The sequence below is a fragment of the Poecilia reticulata genome, chromosome 17, assembly GCF_904066995.2.
Source record: "Poecilia reticulata chromosome 17, P_reticulata-male-v2, whole genome shotgun sequence".
NCBI classification, from domain to species: Eukaryota; Metazoa; Chordata; class Actinopteri; order Cyprinodontiformes; family Poeciliidae; genus Poecilia; species Poecilia reticulata.
In genome coordinates, this window is record NC_088846.1 from 4,604,355 (window position 1) to 4,630,168 (window position 25,814).

Genomic DNA, 25,814 nt, shown 5'->3' on the forward strand with positions numbered 1-25,814 from the left:
AAACAGATTTTTTTTAAAAAGTGGCACAACTACCCCTCAGTTAAAAATGAAACTGGAAACTTAAATGAAGTATGTTCCAAAAATTGCAACAATGATCATAAATGACCATGTGTTCCATAATTAAAAATGAAAACAAGTAACATAAGTATTACACTGTTTGTAAATAGGAAACGTAATTTAACAAATACATATAAAATTGTATTATTACGGTACTGTAGTTTTATTGTGTGAAGCAGCACATGATGCACTGCAGCAGATATAAACTAAATCTGGCATTAATTCTATGCGATTTTCACATAACCTTGTCTTCATTAATGATTTTTTGAATAAGCCTTTAAATACCAGCAAATGAAAAATTATGAAATACATGCAACAATAAACATGATCATTTCAAATTCATTTGAGCTATTAAAAAAAAGTTCAACAATGTATCATGTTGGGCACTCCATAGTTTTCACATCAGAAGGGAATATTTTTTATTAAAGAATCGAAGATAATGTCTGTCCATAGGTATGCCACAAATGTGAGATTCAAAAATAAAATGTTTAAAAATTATGCATTTAAAACTGGAATATATATGATTTAAATTCATGCTGCTTCCACTAAGTTGACTTCTTAAAATGAGGATAAAAAAATGAGAGCAGATGGTCACTTTTATTTATCCCTTAACAATTATTTTTAAACAGTACCGTGTTTAAAAATTCCAGTGCTTTAAACTGGCTTGACATACAAATGCATCATAACACAAAAAAAACAAAAACAAATGTATATCAGTATTAAAAGACAATATCCCTTTATGAAGCCAAGAATTTACAATAGAATTTCTAAGTAAAGCCACATGTTCTTTAAAGACGACCGTAACCGGGAAACGGTGATGGTTCTCCAGCTGGCTTGAGCGCACATAAAACATCCTGAAGTCTTTAAACTCATCAACCACAAACAATAAAGGTGGGCCTTTATTTTTTCCTCTGCAGGTTACAAACACACTTATATAAAGTCTCTGATGTGAAAAAACATTTTAGTCCTGAGTGTTTGAAAGGCGTCATAATCCCTGCTTGGCGTGCTCAACAAGCCATCCAGCTGTGAACTCGTCCATCAGTTGAACCTCAAACTGCGGAGCTTTTAGTCCCGATGTGCGACCGTGCAAATTCTACAAAGTCATCTATGAGGACGGGCCAGGCTCCTGTTGGGGAAGAACAAGGCAGAACATGAAGGTGTGCCAAAAAAAAAAAAAAAAAAAAGGCTGAAGGATTTTCTATCCGGATCATTGAGTGAGCAGTTTCCCTGACCTTCTTCGTCATAATTCGACATGTCATCTGTGATCATTGTGCTGAAGTCTAATAAGAGATTCCAAGTGTCCTTAGGAATAGATTTCTTGTGGTGCTCCTGTAATCAAATGCACAATATTAGCAATTACAGAGAAAGCAAGTCCAAGCGATTTTTTTTTCCCATTTGGCTTTTCATTTTAACCCACTGCTTTAGAGAAACTTCACAGGTAGTTGCATGTATGCATATACTACTGAGAAACCAGAAACAGGCCTATCACAATAAATAAATCAATTAATTGCATGATGAATTAAAACCAACTCAATCATTTCAATTTGCACAAGTTATTTTTTCTTTTCTCTCTCTCTGTCTCTCAAGCTTGGATGACAAAAGTCTTCAGTTTGGTGCTTTGGTCTCAACTTCCCTTTTTTTGAAAGACAGTTGTGTTTACAGAGACTTATTTGTCATTTATGCCGTTTTATTTATTTTGGATATTTAAACTGTTTTCCAGTTCTACTGTTAAAAGTCCATTAAAATTTAAATTGTATTGATCTATGAGAATGTGTTTCTACATTTTTATGCCATCATCATTAAAATTCTTCTCAAAACAGCAGTATAAATGTTTATCACAATAACATCTGGGACAATTTATCGTCGAGCAAAATTTGTTATTGTGATAGAAGTAACAAGAAGTGGACAGCAAATAACAAAATATGATTTTTCTCCCCACTTTGTGAAAGATAACTTCAAGCTAATTAATGTTTAAACAAATACAGTTGATATTTAAATTTTTGATCAACATTAGATCAGACTAAACTTTCTGTTTAAGATGAGCAAGAACCAAGACATGTACTTCCTATTTGCTAAGCTACTTGAATACGTATTAAAATTTTCCTCAAATTCAGAAGTTTCTAAATATGTCCTCAGTATTTGCACTATTAAAAATAAAAATACTACATACATGTTACGTCGCTCACTCAAGAATTTTCAGCTCTGTCCACTGATTTTCTACGAGATTAAGATTACACTTTGATGGACACCCCAAAAATATTGGCGTTATGTTCTAGATCGGCCCCTGATACAGCAAAACATCCCTACAATGTGATGCTGCCACATCCATGTTTCAGTCTGACACAGTGTGCACAGGCTTGCAAAGTCAAGTAACTATTTTGTCTTCAGTTGTTTTTAAAATATATATATCAAATATAATTTAAAAGAATTTTGACTTTGATATTTAATACCTTGATATTGGGCCTCTGTCTCTTTGCTGAAACTCTGCCTTCAGGAACATGGCTCCTCTGTTAACCCTTCAGCAATGTTTTTAAAAGCAATTCACTGAAAAGCAGCTCCTATACTTAGCTCTGCAGTTCCACCAGGTGTTTGCTAATTGCTGCTGGCTAGTCTGAAGGAGCTGTGAGGCAGAAGCTGTAAACATGGAAACTGCAGCTCAGAGAAGGAGCTTTGTCTTGAGAGTGGGGCCATGTCCATCCAGACGTTTTTCACAGCTGAGTGGTTGCCATGGGAGATTAAAGGATTTCTCAAACAGGCATGAAAGAATTAAGGCAACATTCCAGTATGTTTTCAATGAGGGAATAACATTATAACATGATAAAAAGCTCAACAGAGTCAAATTAGCATTTACATTCTGTACAATGTCAGCACACATTAAGAACAAGCTAGGTAGATATGATTATTAAACCTTTGTTCCTAATGTATAGCCAGGCATGAACAATTGACATCAGAAATGTCTTAACTCTTTCCAGCTGACCTCATTTAGAGACAAGACTCTTCCTGTTTTGGCGAGTCCACTCCTGTCTGGGTTACTAGTGTGTGTGTGTGTGTGCGCGTGTGTGTGTGCGTGTGTGCGCGCATGTTTTTTTACTTTTTGAGAAAATTTCCACCTAGATGTATATCAGAATTTCAACTTACAAGTAAGAACTGGTTCCACAAATCCAAGAACTTGAATCTCCCAGTCAGGACTAAATTCCAGTATGCAATCGCCATATCTAGATCTGTGATGAAAACCAGCAGGAGGTCAGTAGAACCGTGGCGGAGAAAACAAACATGCTGGGACGCAGGTGATTCTTACCTAATCCCTTCTGACCAGGATTCTTGGCAAAATCAAATGTAAACTGGTAAAAGCCTTTAAATTTGCCCTGGTCCTTTAACTCCTGCTCCATCTTTGGCAGCTGAGATTTCAGCTTCTCTGTGCTGTCACACCTGTGAAAGAACAGAAAGGATTTGTTTCACCAACAGTTTCCATTACAAATGTGCGCAAACCTTTGTCAATATTCCACTAATGTCCGGGGTCAGGGGGAATACACAATTTCGCAATTGCGGTATTTAGATTAAATAAGAAATGCAGTTAAAATCACGTGAATAAGTTTGTTCATCCGATACGTTATTGAAAACCATGCCTCCCTGTCATCCTCCTGTCACTTCCTGTCGTCTTCTTCATCTATTTCGCCAGTAGCAACATCCAATTGTGTATCACGACACGTGTCATGTGATAAACATGATGCAAAAAAAATGTGTTTCTGTTGAAATACACTACTTTTAACTTAAGCCAGAAAACTCATTCCAACACAAAAATGTCAGTGTATTAAGCCTGGCGGGTCACCAGGCTTTACATGCGCTCCCAATAGGCTAGATGAAACATTTTTGGACACTTGTTTTCCTGCAACACATAATTGTCTAGTCAGATTTTCAAATTTCCTCTGAAAAATTTTTACTCAAAAACATGGAGGACCATTGGGGCCCCTACCACCACGCTTTCTGGTGAAACCCTGAAGTTTGTATCAAAAGACATGATTTTTTATTTTCTTTTTTTTTATTGGCATGCAAATGTATTGTCATAAATTTAAGATCAATGGAAACTCATGCTGTTGTTTGATGGACAAACACTTCACAAAAGGATTTTTCCCTCCCAATTAAATAACAAAATGTTCTCACCCCAGTTCGGTCATGCCATCCATGAACTCCTGTCTGGAAAATTCGCACTGTGTTGCTGCTCTGAACTTCCACGCTATGAGGAGGACACTGATACTGGCCGGATTCAGACCCAGGTCATCGCAGAACAGCTGGATCCCATCAACGCCTATTTTGTTGTGATCGTGAGGGTCTAAAAACAGGAGTGGAAAAATGTGGAATTACGTGATAGATGAGTAGAAGTACATGGTTCTTAATTTGACCATTGATGATAAAAGGATACAGCAGAGTTTAAGAGAAAAAAACTTGATCAACATCAGTGTTCACAGTTATTATAATACAGCATCTGAAAGGAATGCTCAATGCTTTCTGCCACTGCAAAAAAAATAAATAAATAAGACTAAGAATTGGTAAACTAGTTTTTAATAAATTCCATTCAGTTGAATTGCAAAAATTACTAGTTAGTACATTGTTGCACCTAAAATGAACTTGTTACACTGAAAAATGTTTTGAACACTGAACCAATTTCAATCAACAGGTATTATTTTATTTGCAATCGTTAAATAAAATATTTAATTTATTTGAAACTCTTCTTCAACCTAAACAGAGTCATTTCTGTTTAGATATTTTATATTTTTTCTTTGGAGATGGGGGGGTTGTTACCATGAGTTGTCCATCTTTAAGATTCCCCCCAGAAAACTTGCTAAGCCCGGTGGTTGGGTGCTAGGGCAGTCATTCATCCAGCAGCCCATTGTGTTTTTTTGAGTTAAAAAAATGTTTAAAGTTGACAGGAACTTTGAAAATATCACTTGCTAATTATCTATTATTGAAAGATGGGAATATTAATACCTGAACACCAACTATAAAGACTTAAAAAATGCAAACATTTTAGAAAGTCTTAAATAAATAAAAAATGCCTAGCCTGGTGGGGGCACAAGTAAAGCCTGGTGGCCCGCCAGACTTATAATACACTGGGGGAAACCCTGCATCTTGTTTACCTCTGTATCTGCTGAACAGCTGCTCCAGCCTCTTCTTGTCCAAGCTCCCCTTAGTATTTGAAACGTAGAGCTCTGGGTTCTGGAAAAACTTGTCCGTGGCAACGTCTAGCTTCCAGTCATTCTGAGTCAAGCAGGCCACCGCAGTCTTCTCATTGGATTGTGTAAAAATGATAAACTGACGAACTTTGTCCTTCTGGAAGGACTTCAGCTTGTTCTGCAGTGAAGAAAAACACAACACACAATAAAATAATGCAATTATTAATTATGTACAAATGTTTTTTTTAATGTAAGGTCTCCATATAGCACAAGAAACATGAAATTACTACATGTTATATTTTATGACCACACTTAAACGCGAAAAAGAAAAACAATAATTATCTACAATTTTAACATAAGTTTGCATTTTAAACAAATGAATATTACATTTAAATAACCAAAAATACATTTGACTTTTGACACATTCAAATGAATGAGACATGCACATGATTATTAAGTGTACTTACTTCCAATTTTAATTAAAACACACACTATAATTCTAAAAGTACCAGGTTACTTGCCTTCACACATACTTTAAGATTGTTCCATTCCTGATTCTAAGGATTAATTACTACAACACCTTCAATACGAATTAGGAGTTTGTTTACAGAAATATCTGACAGTTCTTTAATGGTAGCATGTGTAGGATTAGGTATTGAAATTCAACACAATGGCCTGGTTTGTAGTCTGCAATCTTATTCGTCTCACAGGTGCAATATAGTCTATAAAAAACTACTGTGGTACTTCTGGCATTTAGCTACATCAACAACAATAACTACACAAACAGCGAGCTAACTGGAAGGAGAACCACTAAGAAAATGCTATACTAAACTACTTATAATGTACTATATTATACCAGTCAACTTATCATTACTGTTAGTGAACAACAATCAGGACACGAGAATTCATGACTGGTATCGCAGTAGAATGAGGAGTTTCTAGAGCACAGGTGTCAAACTCCAGTCCTGGAGGGCCACTGCACTGCAACTTTTAGATGTGCCTCTGTTGCCCCACACCAGAATAGAATAATTAGGTCATTAGCAAGGCTTTGGATAACTTATCTACACAAGAAGGAGGTAATTAAGCCATTTCATTCCAGTGTTTTGTATCTGTGGCACATCTAAAAACTGCAGGACAGTGGCCCTTGAGGACTGGAGTTTGACACCCCTGCCCTACAGCAAGCTAACTAAACAGGGGGTTAGATACTTACGCTAACAAGACGAGCTACATTTGGTTTCGCTATTTTAAAGAGAGGTGCCTTATTGAACCCACTCAAACTACTACTATTCTAATTAGAAACCAAAAAAGACAGAACTTTCTTACCATGTTTGTCTCGAGCAGACTTTCTTCTCTCCCATCCAGCTAGCAACTGAGTTTTTACAAATTGAACTGTAAGCCTTTTTCCGGTTGCAAAGTTACGCTTCAAAATAAAAGTAAAACACACACAAACGGTCAGTCGTGTCAAATGTAAAACTATATTTATAAGTTGTATTAAACCGTTGGATATACCTGTTCAACCCAGACAATTAAACATCTTATATTAAACTTTGATTTTTAAAAAAAGCTAAACTGATACAAAACTTTTCGGAAGTGACGTAAGAGCGCAAGTGCGTTCAAGTTGTGCTCGGAATACCTAGTGTCGAGTTCCTAGTAAGGGAAGAGAGGTGTAGAGAGAGAAAGCGAAAGATAGAAATGTTTTTACAAAGTTCTTGCAAAATGGAATGCGTTCAAGCAGCCTTGTGTTCAACATGGCTGAACACAAGGCACAATGTTTATATACAATGTAGCGTATGTAAAATGTAGCAGCCCTTCTAATAATTCGCTTTTATTTCTACCAGTAGTTAGTATTACAAATTACCAACTACGTCGCAAACTATGGTTTCCGACCTGCTTTTATTGTTATTATTTTTAATTTTCCCACCTGTAGCTCGAATACGCCGTACCGGGTGTGACGTACTTCTCCGTTCCCTTTTGAGGCAACGTGAACACAGCACGCAAACTGCTTCCTTGTCCCGTTTTGTTCCTGGATGTTTACAGCGGCTTTCCGGCGGTTTCGGGAGAAATGGAGATCTTACAGACACCGCTTCGTGCCCTGGGTTGTGTTTAACCTGTCCAAGAATGAGAAGACCCTGCGGCGGGTGACGGAGCCCTCAGAAGACAAAGTGATCCCAGATGAGCAGGTCTCACAGAGCCTACTGGGGCTCTTCAGAGCCCTCCTCAGGAACAGCGGGGGGCTGCTCCTGGGAACCCACGCCAACTTCACGCCCCGGTTTCCACTTCACCAGGAGCAGAACGAAGGAGACGTTCTGTTTCAAACTCTGGGATTCTGCATCGAGAGGAGGCCCAGTTCTTTAGCCTTTGCAGGAACCGGGGTGTTTGTCACCAGAGGATTTGTACCCAAAGGAGCAACAGTTGCCATGTATCCTGGTACAATTTATCAGCCCTACGAGCCCATCCTCCTTCAGTCCATCAGAAACCCCTTCGTGTTCCGCTGTATTGACGGGCTCCTGGTGGATGGGAATGACAGAGGCATCTCCAGGATGGTGTTCAGGTCGTGCAGTGGCAGGGACAGATTGGGTCCATACCTGACAAGTGACGCCAGCTGGCTGACGGACAATCCGCTCAACCCACTGGCCGTGGGTCAGTACGTCAACAACTGCTCCGACGAAAGGCCCGCCAATGTCTGCTACCAGGAGTACGACGTCCCGGACAGCTTTCCGCTGGAGCTCCGCCAGTATCTGCCGAACGTCAACTACAGCCAGCACTGTACTCAGAGACCTCTGCGCTGTGTGGTCCTGGTGTCGCTCAGAGACATAAGACCAGGAGAGGAACTTTTCTCCAACTATTACACCATTGTGCGCTGAAAATATTCACATTTTTCTTACCAAAAATAAATAAAGAACAAAAATGAACACAATAAGCAGGCTTCTCGAGATTTTATTAATCCACTGCGATTTTTATTTGACCTAATACTCACGTGCATTGTGGTACACTGCAAAAAAACAAACAAAAAAACAACAAAAAACACACACTCACACAAAATATTACCAAGTAATTTTGGTTTAGTTTCTTGTGCAAATATAGTACACTTGAAATGAGACAAAACTAACATATAAGTAATGTTTAAGCATCAGGTGTTTGCTTAGAGACAATAATTCATTAATATTGATATAAATGTGCCAGGTTGTAAAAAGATTTCACTTATGACATGGGGAAAAATGTCTTGTTATAAGTTAAATAATAGCTAGTTAAGTTGGTTTTGCATTATTTCAAGTGCATTAAGATATTTGCACTAGAAACTAGACCGAAATTACTTGGTAAGATTTTGTTTGTAGTTAGCACAATGAACAATGAAAACAGGTGAGTTTATACTCTTATATTGAGGGAGGAATAGAGAGACATTGAATGCAGATGAGTTAATCGGGATTAGGAGAGCAAACAGGCAGACTATGGGAAGGTGAATTAGACAAAAAGAAATTACAAACCAAGGGGAAAAGACTAACAATGATCTGAGATAAATAAATCGAAATGCATATGGAACCAACCACAAGAAGAAGATTTGCATTAGTCCAGCATATCACCCCAAAAACAAATATAAGACATTGATAATATGGTTGTAATGGATCAAGAATAATACATACTGTTGAAAGGCTTTGTGTGTTTATAAATTAATTTTTTTCTGTGGTGCCTTTTAGTTCTCCCAAAATTACTTCCTGTCAAAGTATGCTGGATGGACGGTTCAGCTTGGGAGAAGACTTGGTCAGCTCATCCAGGGGAGGCTGTTGCTGTTCCTCTGGCCTTTGTGTGGGTTACTCAGTTTGGAGAAGTCTGTCACCACCAGGGCCTTTTATCACCTCCTCCGTTAAAGTCAGGCCCTGGCAGGGACAAACATTTGGCCTTGTTAGACAAGCATTGCTTGGAAAATAAAAAACATTTCCTGCGTTGGAGTTTTACTCTCAATAGAGTGACCCTGTATCCTCATCTGTCCTGATGGCCTTTATGTTGGTGCTTGTGTTGCATGTATTATTCTCCTGGTTTATGTCTACAGTAAAAATGTTAAGGACTGTAGACAGTGAAGAGAAAAAAAATTTCCTTATTTTTATACTGTTTTGTTTTTCTGTTTGAGAAAATGTAGATTGCTTTAGTGATTTGCAGTAAAACTAGATTCATATTAACCTGATATGAATTCAAGTTTTTCAAATGTTTAGACTCGGAGAAGCAACAATATACTGATATATTTATACCAGTAAATATATAGTGACAGGGATGATGTAGCCTAATTTGACACAGCTGTACCAGGTTGCCTCAGGGTCTGTTGAACATTTTCAAAAATTGTGGCAGATGAGCATCACAACTTAAAGACAACATTCATACAGATTTTCCCTCTATAAAATAATTTAGGCAATTGCTAGTACTGGAATATTGTAGAAATAATAATAATAATAATAATAATAATAATAATAATAATAATGTTCTTTAATCTCATGCTGCACTATGCAGATGTTCTATCTGCATTGATGAAGGTTTAGTCACTTCAGCATCCTAAATTCTGGATGTGGTTCCAAACAATAATAAGTCTGATTATTAATTAATCAGACTTATTTTCTGATTAATTAATAAACAATGCCGCGCATAGTGCAGCGTTTCTCAACGGGGGCGGTACCGGCCCCCGAGGCCAGAGGGCAGACCACCGGGACGCTCCGTCTTGCTTCCGGGTTTGCCTGGGTATTTTTCCGGCCAGCGAACCATTCCGCCACCCAGTGGTCGTTTTTCAGATCACTTTGTCTCCTGTACTGCTCAAAAATGCACAATATATATGAACAATTTTAGGATTTTATAAGGAAGTGCTGAGATATTCCGTTTTCCACTGAACTAACGTATTTGCCACTTCGGCACAAGCACAGTGAGAAACGATTAGAGGATAAAAGTACTCAGAGCAAAACTCAGATGACCCAGTTTTTACTAGCATGTAAACGCACCATCCACACACGATTCTGGGATCTTCCCCGAAGCGTGAAACGAGTCTCAAAAGTACTCGTGCACTCGTCACCTGATCTGTGTGTAAATGCAGTTTTGTGACTTTTGTGTACTTTTTCAACATTTATAGGCGTAGGGGAAGATTTATTTTATTTTTAAGGTTTACAAATCCAGTATTACACACGCACAGATATTTTTACGCACGAACAATTTTTAAATTAACCCTTTGAAAAACTGTTTTCTTTGACCTCCATGGGAACCGATTTGATTAAAAACGCAAGAAAGAAACACAAAAGGAGTGGCAGACACATTCTTCTCTTTTATTAAAACAGTTTCTTCACAGGTTCACAAGGAGAACATATACAAATACAAAGTTTTACCTAAATATTTAACTGAGACACAAAAGCATAGATAGATGATATTTGCATTGAAAATTGGTATTATGCTAAAATCTGATATTGGTCTGTTAATGTGAAGTCATGATTAAGTTACATTCACTGAAATGGCACAAGTTAAGTTACTCAATCACTTATGTTAATGAAAACTAAAAAATGTGCATATATTTTTTTTATGAAAAGAAAACTAGTTAGGTATTACAATGTTGATGTAAAAGCCTCACATTGACTCCATTGAACCCAATTTATTGTGGTTGTGGCTCGGCAGGTCAAACCTCGTCTAGAATAGAAGCCATTCTGACAACCTCATATGAAACAACATCAGTCATGATGTTTGGAAGCAATCCAGGAATCACCAGAGTGACTCTACTCTAAAATAAGTTTTATACTGACAGATACTGTCCAAGAAAGAAACGCCTGTTTTAAAATGTCACATCTTCAAAACTGAGTGCCAACAAGACAACGATCCCGAACACAAACCAGAAACTGGTTTAGCAAAGTTGTTGATGGCTACACAAACATCTGTGGTTTCTCTGCAACATGCTGCTGGACTTTGATTTAAATAGTGGAGAGGTGTGTATTTAAGTCTATATATAAAGTTTGTACCATGTTTTGATGAGAGAAAATCTAAAAGGTCAAAATGGTAATCACAACATTCTGGTTTTGTATGTTCTGTTTGCGTTCCAACATTTAAGATTAATCACTTAGTCACTAACGAGTGACTTCTAACTAGAAGTGCTTTTGTTAAGACTTTCTTCATTCTTCTGCATCAGAATACTGAAATTATAATTTAAGTTGTGCACAGACATCATTGTATGATGATGCTGGATGTGTTCCGACGGAGCAAGAAATATTAGAAAGTCTAAGTGCAAGATAGGATAGCGTGATTGTGGTTACATGATATTTAAACAGTGTGTAACTCTTCCTGAATAAAGGATCAGAGATTGCCAATACAGGTTTCTATGTACAAACAGGTTTTTTTTTGACAATGTCTGGTTTTAAAAATGTGATTTAAATTATTATAAGAACAAAAACCGTTGGGTAATTTAGGTATCGCAAAGTTGTGTTATTTCCGCACGTTGATTGTGTTTATTTAAATATCTATAAAATATGTAATGACAAAATGTTTATTTTGTTCTGAAAGTATTTCATTTCTCCAACTCTTTATCCCTAACAGAGAACTAGCTCTAAAATTATTGCACAACCTTGTCACGCCGAGTTTTGACCTGTTAGAGACGCTGTAGCAGTCGATGCACTACCTATTACTGCATTATCCTTCCGCTGAGAAATGTAGTCTGTACATTTTAAAATATATTATCACTTAATAAAATATTCATTTTGATATTATGTTATCATACAAAGTTAATGGTGGTAAATGCAATAATTCAGTTAACTGCCACTATTTTTCCAATAAAACTGGGCATAAGAAATGCCAGCGAAAATAGTCCAGCCGCATTAAAGGCAGTTGGCGTCGCCATCAGCGATCTTTTCAGTCGCATGCTGAAGTGGTGAACGGATCATGTCTAGCGATTCTGCTGATTACAACAGGTAAAGAGCTACATTTGGAGATTTTTCTGAGACATAGACTAATATTTAACTGTACCCGAACGGCCGGAAGTGTTCAGTAAGTTGCATGACAACGTATTAGTTTATATCGAGTCAGTTAGGCCCAACTGCTTTCGAAGTGATTTGTTTGCTAGCGTAGCAGTTAGCCGCAGTGAAATACCACTGCTATAAATTAACGTTATGATGCATTATTTGCATTAGTCGTTAAGGTTTTTAATTAACGTTAGCTTCTGTTAACACTCGTCTTTCCTTACATAGAAGTTTTTATTTCTTTATTAAAGTGGCGGGTGCTTGCCACAGGAACCGCTGGCCCAGGGTGCTTTTCGGCCTAGTTCTAGGTAGAAGCCACCATTGCCCGTACAGGCCCAATTATCCGACATATTGGCCATCAGCGATACAGGCGCACACACGGAACTCCATGTTGAAATACGCGGAACACACCCGAATTGGGGCTTGTGGCTCTTGTTCTCCCGGGGTTAAACGAACCCTTCTGAGGTTATATAACCAAAAACTTTTCGGGCAGGTAGTAGACGGCCGGCTCGTGGAATTTGACACGTGCGCCCACTGAGGCTCCGGGCTATGGTAATGAGATACTCTGGGCGTGACCCGGACCGCTCCGGGCACACTCACTACACGTGTAATATGGTTTTTTCACTTAACCCTCCTGTTATGTTCGTTTCTGAGGTACAGCAATAATGTTCGTGGGTCAATTTGACCCGGAGAGTGTTTAGTCATGCTATAGTGTCAGAAACCAAAAACATTCCTCCAAAACTTTTTTTGTATCAGATTATTAACTCCAATACTAACCATTTCCATCAATATTTGTGCAATGATGTTTTTTATTTCTCACAAATAAAGGATCAATAACGACAATTTACTCATTTGGACATAAAAAAAATGTGATTTACATTTTTTATGCCCACTGAAAAAACACAAAATTACACCAACTATCCTTGAAAGTGATTTTTTTGTAATTTTTTAAATATAACATTTAGATTTTTTTTTGAAGGGGTGATCTTTATAATTGAACTTGAGACACTATTCTGCTCTGGGTCAAATTGACCCGCTGATTAAAATCAAGACAAATGAGTCCTGAAGATGATCCTCCAGCTGGATTTCCAGTTTAAACCTGCATGTTCAAAACATAACTGGGTTTTTCATCACATGTTGTCCAGATTTTTATGTCATATTTAGCTGGTGTGGAAGGCATATATTCTGTAAATGAGCAGCGGCCTCTGAATGCCAGGGGTGATCTTTATGAATGCCACAAGACTTTCATCCACTGACATTAGGGCCTGTGTTATATAACAGGGGAAGTTACAACACACATGTTCTACACTGTTCAATTAGCTGCTAGTTTGTCTTGCCCATCGATTGTCAAATCATTAGTCTGGAGAAAAGTCTCCAGAAACATTATGGCCCGAAATATTACCCTACCTGTCTCTGCATCCCTTAGACTGGCTGTTGATTCATCCTTTGACTTATAAACTCTGGTCAGAATGAGGACCCTCCACACCCCCCAAATATGCATGTAAATGCATCTGGTCCAACTCATTCCTGTTCTCTCCAAAAACTCGCCTTCCTTTTAGAGTTGTCATTTCAAGAATGATTTTCTGTATTGCACGAGTAGCTCAAAGTCTGACTTGATGTCTGTGATGTGAGTTTCTGCCATCCTAGTCGGCCCTGGAATGATCAACAAGAAGTTCCAGAGCTTCCAGGGTTGTCGTCATCTTTTTATTGCCCTGCGGCTCATTTCCTGATCTCTGACGGTGACGACATTACATCTACCTTCATTGTGTAATGTGGTTAGGACTCCCTTGCAGAGAGTATTTATGTTCCCCCAATACTTCTACTGAGTGTCCACTCAGTATGGGTGGAGTTTGCCCAGGGGAACAGAAAAGGTTCCTGTCAAAAGTTGTATGAACACCTGCTTTCTGGCAGCTTCCTAGTGAAGTAAAGAGAATAGTGAAAGAGTGGGTTTGTGTGCATGTTTAGGTGTGTGTGCATTCATGTGTGGTGAAATATGTCTCATATGTGCAAGGAAATGGAATTGGACTTTTTTGTAACCTTTTTACCCTTGAACTTCTTTATATCAGTGTTTTTCAACCTTTTTTGAGCCAAGGTACATTGTTTTAATTGAAAAAATCACGAGGCACACCACCAACCAAAAATGTAAACAAAGATACTCTGTAGCCGCCTATATTACATATATAGTAATTTTTATCAAAGTGTCTTGAATAGGAATCAAATGACACAAAAATTATTTTTATCATATTTTACATTTATTTAAAATTGCACTTAACATGTCCACTTCAAAAATACACCTGAACAGTGCCACAACACTGTCGTGTGTGATGCATGAATGCAGTAACATTCATGCATCACTAATTCTCTTGCTTTAATGTAAAATGCTCTGTACCTACTGCCATCTAATGATAATAAAATTACATGATTACACCGCTAGTCACTACTACAGCAGAGACACTCAAAGATGGCATTATTTGCAGATAATTTCATTCGTTTTCAAAAAATCTTTTAAGACCAATTACTGTATTTTCCGGTCTATGAGCGCACCATACTATAAACCGCACCTTCAAATTTTTTTTTATTCCCCCTTCCCGTAAACTTGCATATATCAGCCGCACCGGGCTACAGGCCGCTGGTATCTCTGCCGCTCTGTTTCCCATAAGGACCCAGCAGAGGGCTGCTTCCTAATAACTGCTGGATATATAAAGGACGCAGTTCTCAGTCTCCAAATCCGGTTTTGTTCACGCCGAGTTTATGTGCAGCGGCTCTATTTCCCTCCTGTACTGCCAGATTGATACTCCTCAACTTAGAAGCTGCATCATATGAGTTTGAAAACATTTATCCGCAGCCATGCTAGCATGTGCTTGTTCTAAATGAAAATTTGCTCTTTCTTTGATTTCCAATTTTGACTTCCAATGATTCACTTCCTGCTAAAGAGCCCCCTGGTGGTTGAAGAAAAATACACAGAAAAACTGCATGTTCACAGTGTAGGAAAAAAGTAGCAGCTTATAGTCCGGAAAATATGGTAGGTGAAATTGGATCATTTCCACGGCACACCTGACGATCACTCATGGCACAGTGGTTGAAATACGCTGCTTTATACATTAATTGATGGGATTAATTTTCAGTTGGGTTCAAAGTACAACACATTTTTGTCACTTTTATTTTAGAACAAATATTAAATTAAAATTGATGGAATTGTAATCTTTATAGGCAAAAAACCCTGATCAGTTCATTTCCATTAAAAAAATAAGATATTTACTTTATACATATTTTTAAGTGCAGAATTTAAAGTGTACTTGTGGGGGGAAAATATTACTAATTCCCCTCTGCTTTTTCTATACTTAAGGTAACCTGATGCATCCTACCCCTTTAAACAAAAAGATCCAAAGTTGAGGGCCAAAGGGTGAGATGAGATGTTAATACAGATAAAAATGAGGGGTTCCTATAGGAATTTTTTTTTTGGGGGGGGGGGCGAGGGAGCCTTCAGAACATGTCTGAAACCTTACACATAATGGCCAACATATCAATCACGTTACTGTTGTTCAAAATAATGGCCTAAATCTTTCTTTATTATACCTAAATCATCTTTTGGCAAAAAAGACTTAGGCCATTATTTTAAGAATGTGACCATCTTAAAGTTAGGGTCGTTTTTACATACTTGGACTAAAAATGCCTTCATCTCAACTTTCCTTAGGTACGTTTCTGTTCCTCTACTTCGAACTGTCATCTAGTTATACTTCACTCTCGACAGTGGCGCACAGGAGCCGGCTGTGTTGGTTTTGCTTTATATTTTAGCATATTCTAAAACAAACTTAATCCTGAAGGTGCGCCATGATCAATCGCATGTAGGAGAAACTGAAAATTGGATAAGGCTGCTTACCTGAGCGACGTACAAGCAAGACATTTATCAGATTTGTTTTCTTCCCAAACAGCTCAAGAGACAGAGACCATGGGGGGCCAGAAGGAATGGAGCCTGATGGTGTCATCGAGGTGAATCCAAAACACAATTTTTTCACTCCACTGCTAATGTAGGGACACGTAATGATTTCAGACATTCTCAATTATAATTTTTTCTTTCTTTCTTGCCAATCCAGAGCAACTGGAATGAGATTACAGACAATTTTGATGATATGAACCTGAAGGAGTCTCTTCTCAGGGGAATATACGCTTATGGTTTTGAAAAGCCGTCTGCCATTCAACAGAGGGCCATCATCCCGTGCATCAAAGGTACAGGCATCGAGCTGAACTCGGGGGCAGCGCCTTGTGATTGAGTGAAGTGATGTTTAACCATCTTTCGGGACTTACCCAACAAATGGGGATACTTTTTATTACCTTACTGATCACTCAATATCGTCCGATTTAACGCTGACTTTCTGTAGTTGTGCCTCTGTTGTGTGAGGATGCTCTATGAAGGGATATTAAATGTGTTTCCTCACCGTTAGGCTACGATGTCATTGCCCAAGCCCAGTCAGGAACTGGCAAGACAGCCACGTTTGCCATCTCTATCTTGCAGCAGCTGGACATTGAGCAGAAGGAGACTCAGGCTCTGGTGTTGGCTCCCACCAGAGAGCTGGCTCAGCAGGTATGCTGTTCCTGAGGTCATGTGACCTCAACAGTGTCTCAGACCTAGGCAGCATACTGAGGACACTGTTCAGATGCGAAGGTACCATCTTTTATGGATTTGTCACAAATTTCTGAACCTTTTTTTGTTTTGTTTTGTTTTTTAAGAAAATCTTTGTGTGGCTTGGTGTAGTCTCTGTCCATGGCTGCATCGGCCTGAAAGATCATTTTGCTGAGTTTCTTTGTGTCTGTGGAGAGCTGAGTGATGTGATGGTATACCATCTTTCGGGACTGACTCTTGAGATGGAGAGTTCCTTTCTGACTTACTGATCACTGAGTCGATGTTTTGAACTCGTCTGGACTGCCGGTCTGCACTCGGCCGTCCTGAACCCGTGCTCGTCTCTCTCCTCCGCAGATCCAGAAGGTCATTCTGGCTCTGGGTGACTACATGGGGGCGACCTGCCACGCCTGCATCGGAGGCACCAACCTCCGCAGTGAAATTCAGAAACTCCAGGCCGAGGCCCCTCACATAGTGGTGGGTACGCCGGGCCGCGTGTACGACATGCTCAACAGGAGGCATCTGTGTAAGCAACGCAGCCTGTAGCATTGTGGATTTTTAACCTCTAATTGGCACATTTGAACAGTTTTTATTTTATCTTTCAGCTCCAAAATGGATCAAGATGTTTGTTCTGGATGAAGCTGATGAGATGTTGAGTCGAGGGTTTAAGGATCAGATCTATGAGATCTTCCAGAAGCTCAGCACAAACATTCAAGTATATAACTCCAGATTTTACTCTGTCTGTCCATAACCTGTCCATGTTTGTTTCTCCTTTATCCACCTGTCCTTTCATTCACTTCATATTCAGGTTTAACTAGAGCTGGGTGATGAGGCTTAAAAATGAAATTATTTTTTTGCTCTTTGTTTTCTAAAAAAATAAAATAAAATTACAAATTACCACATTTTCAAAAAGTGACCTTCATTTCAAACATCCCTTTGAGTTGTATGATGGAGTATTGGGGTCTGGTTTCAAAAATTTGTTTAATTATGAGAATATAGCCACAATATTAAGATAAAAATGTTCCATCTTTCTATGAGAAAAGTGTTTACTGAGGGGGGAAAAAGGCTTAGTTTGCACTTTTTGCCCCCACCAAAATGGATTCAGCTTGCACAATTGTTTCAAAGTCAACCACTGCTAAATTCATGATGATGATGATGATGATGTCCACATTTTCCTAAAACTAAAATCTTGGAACAAAGCAAAAATTTGATACATTGATAAAAATCAGTTTATCGCCCAGCTCTGGCTTTAACCCTCCTCATCTTTCTCAGTTTTTATTTATTTATTTAAGAGTTTATATTTAAAAATCATCTGTGTTGCAATTGCCATAAATTCAGTTTTACTGTTTACATTTGGTCAAATTTTACCAGAAAGTGTAAATTTGCAGTGAAATCAGGAAGCATTCCTGACTTCACTGACCATCCTTCTGCATCTACAGAAGTCTGCTGTAATTGTGTGACCCAGTTGATCTGTTTGACACAATAATGCCAGCAGAGTTTCACGCAGAAGGAGATCATCGTGCACCAAACCGCAAACGAGACACAGCCGAACCTCTTTCTTAATGTTCATTGGCTGCTGTCTCGAGGTGAAGTGCTACAGCCAATCGTCTGCGTCGCCTCCACTCTTAACACTTCCTCCCTCTCCAGGTGGTCCTGCTCTCCGCCACCATGCCCGCTGACGTGTTGGAGGTGACCAAGAAGTTTATGCGCGACCCCGTCCGCATCTTGGTGAAGAAGGAGGAGCTCACTCTGGAGGGCATCAAGCAGTTCTACATTAACGTGGAGAGAGAGGTTGGTTTGCACGTCTGCCCTCCGTTCCATCCAGTCCACCTCTTCTCTCTAAAGCACCCTGCTCAAACCGCGCGAGTCGACCCGGCCGGGTTCGACTCCTGTGGCCGTGTAAGCATGGGTACACCAGGGAAGGAAACTAAAGTTCACGGGGTCACACACGAGGCTGGGAGGGACCGCTTTCTTAATGTCCACTCTCCTCAGTCTCAAGATCCTGTGTTACACATCCTGTGTGTGTGTTTTAATTAGAACTGGACAGTAAATCAGTCACACATATGGTGATGCACTTGGGCTGGACAATAGGACTGAAAAACTCAAGTCGGTATCAATAATTATTGATTAGTTTTTGGTTTTTAAGTGTATGAAATGCTGCCCAACTTGTAACCTGCATTTTCCACAGTTTTTACTCCACACTGTTTATTGCTGAAAGCTGAAACTGCTGCTGCGCAAGTTGGCATACAGGTTGTTGCTAGGTAACCAAAGAGTGAGTTAGTTGATGCCACCTACCCAGCTTATCCGTCTGTGAGAGGTTGAGTGGCTAGAGCCTTTCTTCTGCCTACATTTTCCAAAATACTTCTCATTCTGAATCGGAGGCAACTAACTTCTTTTTTGTTACCTAGCAACAACCTGTTTTTCCCACCTTGCCTCATAACTGCTTAAATATAAACAGGAAATATCACGGCACCAGTTTGGCATTATTTCAGATATTTAGAACAAAAAACTAAAAAATAATTATCTACTGACTGATGTGAAACACTTGGTGTTTTGCCGCCATGTGGTCCAGGCCTAGTTTAAACCCAGTGTTGCTGCAGCGTCGGGCTGTGACCCGTCGGTAACGTTGGTCCATTCTGTCTGTCTGTAGGAGTGGAAGCTGGACACTCTGTGTGATCTGTATGAGACTCTGACCATCACCCAGGCGGTCATCTTCCTCAACACCAGGAGAAAAGTCGACTGGCTGACTGAGAAGATGCACGCTAGGGACTTCACAGTATCTGCTCTGGTATGGCGTCCAGTTAGCCCGTTAGCATGTTAGCTTGGTTTTTCCTCAGCTAAGCGACTGTTTAATTCACAGCATGGAGACATGGACCAGAAGGAGCGAGATGTAATTATGAGAGAGTTTCGTTCTGGGTCCAGCAGAGTGTTGATTACCACTGATCTTCTGGTTAGTATCAAATGATAAACTTTTTTTTTATTATTATATATATATATATATATATCTATGTATATATATATTTTTTTAAAACTATTATTCTGAAAGCAACCCAAATGCTTTAAAATGCTGCAGAAGTCTAAAAATGGCCAAGCAGGTGGAACGTTGGGGAGATTGAGGCTCGTTCTCCACAGTGGGTTCTGCTGACGTGGGAACCTGCTACTTAAACACGGGCGACATTCTGAAACGTGAACTTTGTTGATCTGTGGGATTTGGTGCTGGTTTCACATGAGTGTGTTCTTTCTAGGCTCGTGGGATCGACGTTCAGCAGGTTTCCCTGGTCATCAACTATGACCTTCCTACAAATCGTGAGAATTACATTCACAGGTGAGTTGAAGCAGTTCAAGTTCTCCTCTCAACATGATTTTATTTGTCAAGATTGCCTTTTCAACAAGGTCCATGAAAATGTTGTTTGCACTTTATATATTGACTATATATGCTAAAACCTTCTTTTTGCAGCAACTTCAACTTTTCTTGTAATTCCAAACAATAATGCTTAAAAATATGCAACTTTTCTGAAAAATAAGGGCCACAAAATCAGTAATTTTAGGCTGAAATAATCACAAAATACCCTCTCCACATCTTGGCGGGTCTGTTGTTGAACCGCGTAGCTGTGCTGTGGACTAACACGGCTCCTCGTCATTCCACAGAATCGGTCGCGGCGGCCGTTTCGGCAGAAAAGGAGTTGCCATCAACTTCGTCACCGAGGAGGACAAGAGGATTCTTCGAGACATCGAGACGTTTTACAACACCACTGTGGAGGAGATGCCCATGAATGTGGCCGACCTGATTTGAGCCCTGAGATCTATCTTCTTTTTTTTTTTCTTTTTTTACGCAGTGATAGCGATCGTCCACTTGCATTGTGCTTATATTATTCGAGGGAGAAAAAAAAGCAACTTCTCAATGCTAAACCTTGGATCAGATTTTTGGTGTGCGTTAAAAGCGAGGTGACTCATATGGTGTTCCCTCCTGGACAGTTGTAAGTTCTGACCTCGTCGGCCGGCTGGTTGGAGCTACAGAGCCATGGGGCGTGTAAACATTAGGGTCCTTATCAGGTATTTCTTTTCATGTTTAAATAAGATGCGTGTATTCGATGTTCTCCACCGTTTAGTAACCTACTTGTGGACTAAAAGGTATAAGTGCTGTATAAAGTCTGCAAATTATGTTATGCTAACATATGTGCGATGTCTTGTGGGCCTGATTAATAGAGGCACTTGTCATGTTATACTGTAGATTCACTTGCTTTTTTTAGTTTCTTTTGTGAATGTGTTTAATTTAAATGTACCATATATATTTTTTTTAATCCCACATGCTATATCAGAGTTCCTTACAGGTTGGCCATATTTTGCTGCCGTGGTTTTACCCTTAACAGAGTATATTGCCATTTCCACTCCCCACTGACTCCTTCTTTTCTCCCCTCCTCTCCTGAAGTGTATGAATGTCTTAATAAACAGAAATTGCTGTAAGTAAATATATTGTGCTGTCGTTGGCCTCTAGATCGGTGAATGTGTGAGGGTCATAGATCAGTTTTGTTTTTATAAGATTAATACTTTCTAGTTTAGAAACTTGACTGGATGGTGTAGAGCTCCCTCTACAGGCAACCAGGGGTAAATCAGCTGTATTGTCTGTAGAATCTAAATGTGGGTAATTTTTGCTGTAATTTGTTAAGGCAAAAATATCTTATGAAAGTAAACCCCAATTAAAAATTGCATTAATCTATATTTACTTTTGTCATAAGTTTGCAGAAAGTTTACATTCTTTAGTGGTAATTGTGGCATGGTTAATGGATTTAAAATCCTACAAACTGCAGTCATGAATGGGAGTAAATATGATTTAGTAAGTGTGTTGTGATTTCCATGCTAATATTTTGGATTGGAATTATACAAGTCAACTTTACCTACTTTTACCTGACTTCTGTAGTCAACTAAATTTTCTACATATGGGCAAAGGTTTCAAAAATGGTTTTGAAGATGAACAGATCTTTTGGGTTGTGTTTATAGAGTATTCACATTATACTCTATAAACACAAGAGTATAATATACTCTATTATAAAACTGGTGTTAAGTAGTAACGTCATCTGGGCCGAGAACAAAATTCCAATTTGCTTTAATGGCCAGGCAGTGGGAAATGGCGCCCTCCTGTGGTGCACACAGTAGATGCACTAAAATATTCCTGGAGAGTGAAGACGGTATCTCATTTGGACATACTGTACAAGTTACGACTCCATGCACAACTAAAGGGCTGATTCAGTATTTTTAAAATCCACTAAGCCTTTTTCTTTTACAACCTCTTGACTACATTACCCACAATTCCATTGAACCATCTATAGCACAGCATTCGATTTGGACGTTGTGCGCCCTCTGCAGTCTGACTCGGTCAGTGAAAAGGCTGCAGGTAGAAAGCTTGACGCTCTTTAGGGATCAAGGGAACAAAACCTTGAAGTTTTAAATGTTCATTCGAATAAATATCTGAACAATTAAATGTTATGCTTTGGTAGTTAGTATTTCATTATTGTTATTCAGAAGCTTCAGCGTCATCCAAAGCTCCTGAAAAAGAAAATGTTTTAGATGTCATTTGCTTAAAAGATGTTTGACACATAAATATAAATCCATCTATATTGACCAATTTGTTTCTGATCATTTATTTTAATAATTCAGTTAAAAAAGGTGAGTTATATAGATTCATTATTTTCAAGTCTTAATTTATGGCAACTGTGACGCAGTTATCCCTGCTGTATTCACACCTTTTTCTACCAAACATTTTTCTTCCACCCACCTTTCTAATGATATACTTGAATACTCTGTAAAAAAAAAAAAAATCCTGCTTTTTTAATGATCTTTTGCTTCTTACCCTCCTTTTCTAAGACAGTGTGTGACTAAGTTGGTAAGTTGGTTTCACTCAAATTTCCGAGTATTTCAATCAGTCTTGCTTTCAGAGAGCCAAACGACGGGAGAATGTTAAACAGCTGAGCTGTTCTAAATGAGTCCACTGATAATGTTGTTTTTGTGTTTCATCGTTTCCCATAGGAGAGCAACCATTTAGAAAGAAGAAAGATACAGGATGTGGTGAGAAAAGTCTTAATAGCCTGGCAGCAATTAGACCAGTTTTTTATGCATCAACACAGCATGCGTGACATTTAAAGGGGCAGGAGCCTATCATTTTTAAAGGGGCAAAGTATCAACAAGCACATTTTGATAATTGACCTTAAGGAGTCAATATGATGTAAAATCAACTTTTTTGCTTTAGCTTTGCATCATGTTACGTTATTCTCTCATCAAAAACATACCAGGAGTGTTCCTTTGATTCTTTCATGCATGTTTGAGAAATCCTTTAATCTCTCCATGGAAACCATTCAGCTGTGGAAAACATCCGGGTGGACCCAGCTTCGCCTCTGAGGACGAACAGAGCCCCCCTCTCCAGTGACTCCCCCACTCCGATCCGTCAGACTAGCCAGCAGCAATTAGTAAACACCTGGTGGAGCTGTTGAGCTCATTAAAGGAGCAACTTCTCAGTGCAACTCTGGTAAAAACATTGCTTAAGGGTTAATAGAGGAGCCATGTTGTGACGACTTCCTGAAGGCGGAGTCTCAAAAAGAGAAAAGAGTTTCTTAAAGAGACAGAGGCCCAATTTCAAGAAGCTTAATTAGGAAGTCAAATTTCTTTTAAGTTATATTTGAGCATTTTTTATAATAACTGAAGATAACTTACTTAATTGTGCTATAAAATGATTCTGTGTGGCTGGAAGGCACATAATATTGCCCCTTTCAGACCTTTTTCAATCAAAACTCATTGAAGTACGTGTTAAGAGGAATATTAAGGCCCTTCCTCTACAAAGGGAAACATAGGCTCTATCTCCTCAGTGCGTTTTTCAGTAGTCTGGAATCTGGTGGTTTATTTTCACTTTGTCTTTCACTTCTGCTCAGTCAGAGGACCGGCTCATGCAGTTCTGGTTCTGTGCAACAGCAGACCGGAATGTGTCTGCTTGAGGTTTTATGTGATGGGGTCTTTGTGTTGAAGCAACATATTTGAAGCAATGCAGATGGAAATCAATAAGGTGGATTTGATAGGCGTCGCTTGACACATTGTGATTGTAAAAGGGAAGGGAAAATGATTCCTTTCTTTCGTTCAATACTACTGACTGAAGGAAAGGCATCGTTGCAAATTTTTGCCCATTCTTTGCAGCTGAAACTCAAGCTTAGTCGGACAACTTTCACAAAAACACTTTAAAAAAAACAACAACAAAAAAACTGATGCTCATCTGGTGTTATTACCTTTAAAGAGATGCTTCTAATTTCCTATCAGAAACAAACTTCCTGAATGAGTCATGTTTAGCCGAAATGTGTCAGAGGAAGGACTCATTTTGACACCGTCATTATCCACACTGAGAAGAGTTCTGTATAAAGGGGGGAATGTAGACATGTTTACAAGATGTAAATATTACAGTGAATATGAAAATGCACTCAACGACAAAATCCTCCAACTATGACACACTGTGAGCTAATGTTGGAAGTTCAGGTTGATTCTTATATTTCTGCAACAAACAGACTGACCAGAGCAGGTTATTGCATGCAGTTTGCGAAGAGGAAGTTCCACATCATGCAAAAGGTTTATGAAAAAGTGAAGATATTTCATAACCAGTTAATAAATACAACGAGGAAGGGGAAAAAAATGGGGAAGTTCTGAAAAAATATGAAAGAGCAAAAACAGCTTCTGACAGATCCACAAATTCAGGACAGAAAGACTCAGTTTTACCAAATTAAAAGAGGTTTATGCCAATAAGAAGTTGTCTGTCCAAAACCTGGAGAAATAACAAATAAATAAATACTAACCAGAGCAGTAAAAGCAGAAAATTAACTTCCTTTCCAAAATGGTTTATGGTCATAAAACAAAAGCCTCCTGGCAATACATTTATGTATCGGCAGAAAATATAGAGGTGTGGGGCGGGGGAGGGAGGTCCTCAGGGAACAAGTTTATGTAATTTGACTTTCTCCACCGTTCCAGTCAAAAGTTTACATACACTGTCAGTTGTTTCTGGCTTTTCTACTGTTCCATTCAAACCATCATTTTAACATCAAAAACTTCACTGATGACACAATAAAAAAAGCATTAAATAAGATTAAATTCAAAATTCATATCAACCAATAATCTTCAAAGATTCGTCATGGATGGTGATGCTGTGGGCAAGAAGGATCTCCACTAGCAGTCAGTCTTCCAACAAATCTGAAGAAACTTTTGACTCAATTTTATAGAATGCTGCCCCTTTGCTCCCGGACGAGCCCCCATGTTACGGCCCTGGGGCTCACGCGCTGGGTTGCAGGTGGTTGTGGTATCTGCACTTGTGCTCCTCTTCACAGGTGTGGTTGATCTGTTCATTCGGAGCACACCTTCGGGACCCTGCACCAATCATAACAAAAATAATGCAACCTTCCACAGCTCTTTATTTTTAAAAAACAAACTGACTTTTTAATTTTTTTTATTTTTAGGCAATGTAAAAATATCTATTGTCTCCACACTTGATGTTTAGTTTTCATGATAAAATAAAAAAAAGAAAAATGGCAGTTTGTGTTCTTTTCTTCTCCTTCGTTTCAGAAGCATTAAACTGGAGAGCATTTGAATTATTGATTTTGACCAACACAGTACATTTCACACACCGCAGGCAGTGAGCTCTGATTCATTATTAACCATTATGTCTTCATTTTGCTATTAAGATAATTGTGTTGAAAGGAACTGGTGTAGCAATCATTGCTATGTGAAAGCTGCATTAAAGGCACATTACCGCATCGACTTGGTGGAAAAAAACAACTTTTTAGGCGATGTACTTTACCCAAGTGGTTTGATATAATAAAATATGAAGCTATGATTTCATCCCTAACTTGGCTTCCTCACCTCATTCACTGAAGACAGAAAGCCTGCAGAAATGAAGGAGGTATGAATAACAGGTGCATGGAAGGATGGCGAAGCAGGGGCAACTTATTTCAATGTTGAATATATATATATATATAA

The 25,814-nt window shown here is 38.8% G+C and overlaps 3 protein-coding genes and 4 non-coding genes across 8 annotated transcripts; 6 read left to right on the plus strand and 1 right to left on the minus strand.

The window, feature by feature from the left end:
• Positions 1-635: 635 nt before the first annotated feature.
• Positions 636-7,287, minus strand: dcun1d1 (DCN1, defective in cullin neddylation 1, domain containing 1 (S. cerevisiae)). Of its 2 annotated transcripts, none has more exons than XM_017309807.2 (8): positions 7,150-7,287; positions 6,552-6,648; positions 5,193-5,406; positions 4,219-4,387; positions 3,356-3,486; positions 3,196-3,278; positions 1,290-1,386; positions 636-1,183 (listed from the first exon to the last, which is right to left on the minus strand). In XM_017309807.2, the coding sequence occupies exons 2-8, from the start codon at positions 6,552-6,554 to the stop codon at positions 1,107-1,109; spliced, it is 774 nt and encodes a 257-aa protein (XP_017165296.1). In that variant the 5' UTR covers positions 6,555-6,648; positions 7,150-7,287; the 3' UTR covers positions 636-1,106. The 2 variants fall into 2 exon arrangements, with proteins under 2 accessions (XP_017165296.1, XP_008431519.1); XM_008433297.2 differs by lacking the exon at positions 7,150-7,287 and adding an exon at positions 6,738-6,835.
• Positions 7,256-8,148, plus strand: setd9 (SET domain containing 9). The gene has a single exon (XM_008433295.3). The coding sequence runs from the start codon at positions 7,256-7,258 to the stop codon at positions 8,090-8,092; it is 837 nt and encodes a 278-aa protein (XP_008431517.1). The 3' UTR covers positions 8,093-8,148.
• A 3,879-nt stretch (positions 8,149-12,027) lies between these two features.
• On the plus strand, positions 12,028-21,283 carry eif4a2 (eukaryotic translation initiation factor 4A2). Its single transcript, XM_008433294.2, has 11 exons — positions 12,028-12,148; positions 16,129-16,186; positions 16,291-16,423; positions 16,639-16,778; positions 17,172-17,340; positions 17,420-17,529; positions 18,462-18,605; positions 19,465-19,602; positions 19,675-19,764; positions 20,060-20,139; positions 20,463-21,283. The coding sequence occupies exons 1-11, from the start codon at positions 12,120-12,122 to the stop codon at positions 20,605-20,607; spliced, it is 1,236 nt and encodes a 411-aa protein (XP_008431516.1). The 5' UTR covers positions 12,028-12,119; the 3' UTR covers positions 20,608-21,283.
• Positions 16,466-16,542, plus strand: LOC145548175 (small nucleolar RNA SNORD2). Its single transcript, XR_014084467.1, has one exon. It is a non-coding gene; the product is annotated as a small nucleolar RNA SNORD2 (small nucleolar RNA).
• Positions 17,017-17,092, plus strand: LOC145548174 (small nucleolar RNA SNORD2). Its single transcript, XR_014084466.1, has one exon. It is a non-coding gene; the product is annotated as a small nucleolar RNA SNORD2 (small nucleolar RNA).
• LOC145548173 (small nucleolar RNA SNORA81) lies at positions 18,237-18,416 on the plus strand. Its single transcript, XR_014084465.1, has one exon. It is a non-coding gene; the product is annotated as a small nucleolar RNA SNORA81 (small nucleolar RNA).
• On the plus strand, positions 18,645-18,829 carry LOC145548172 (small nucleolar RNA SNORA81). The gene has a single exon (XR_014084464.1). It is a non-coding gene; the product is annotated as a small nucleolar RNA SNORA81 (small nucleolar RNA).
• Positions 21,284-25,814: the final 4,531 nt, after the last annotated feature.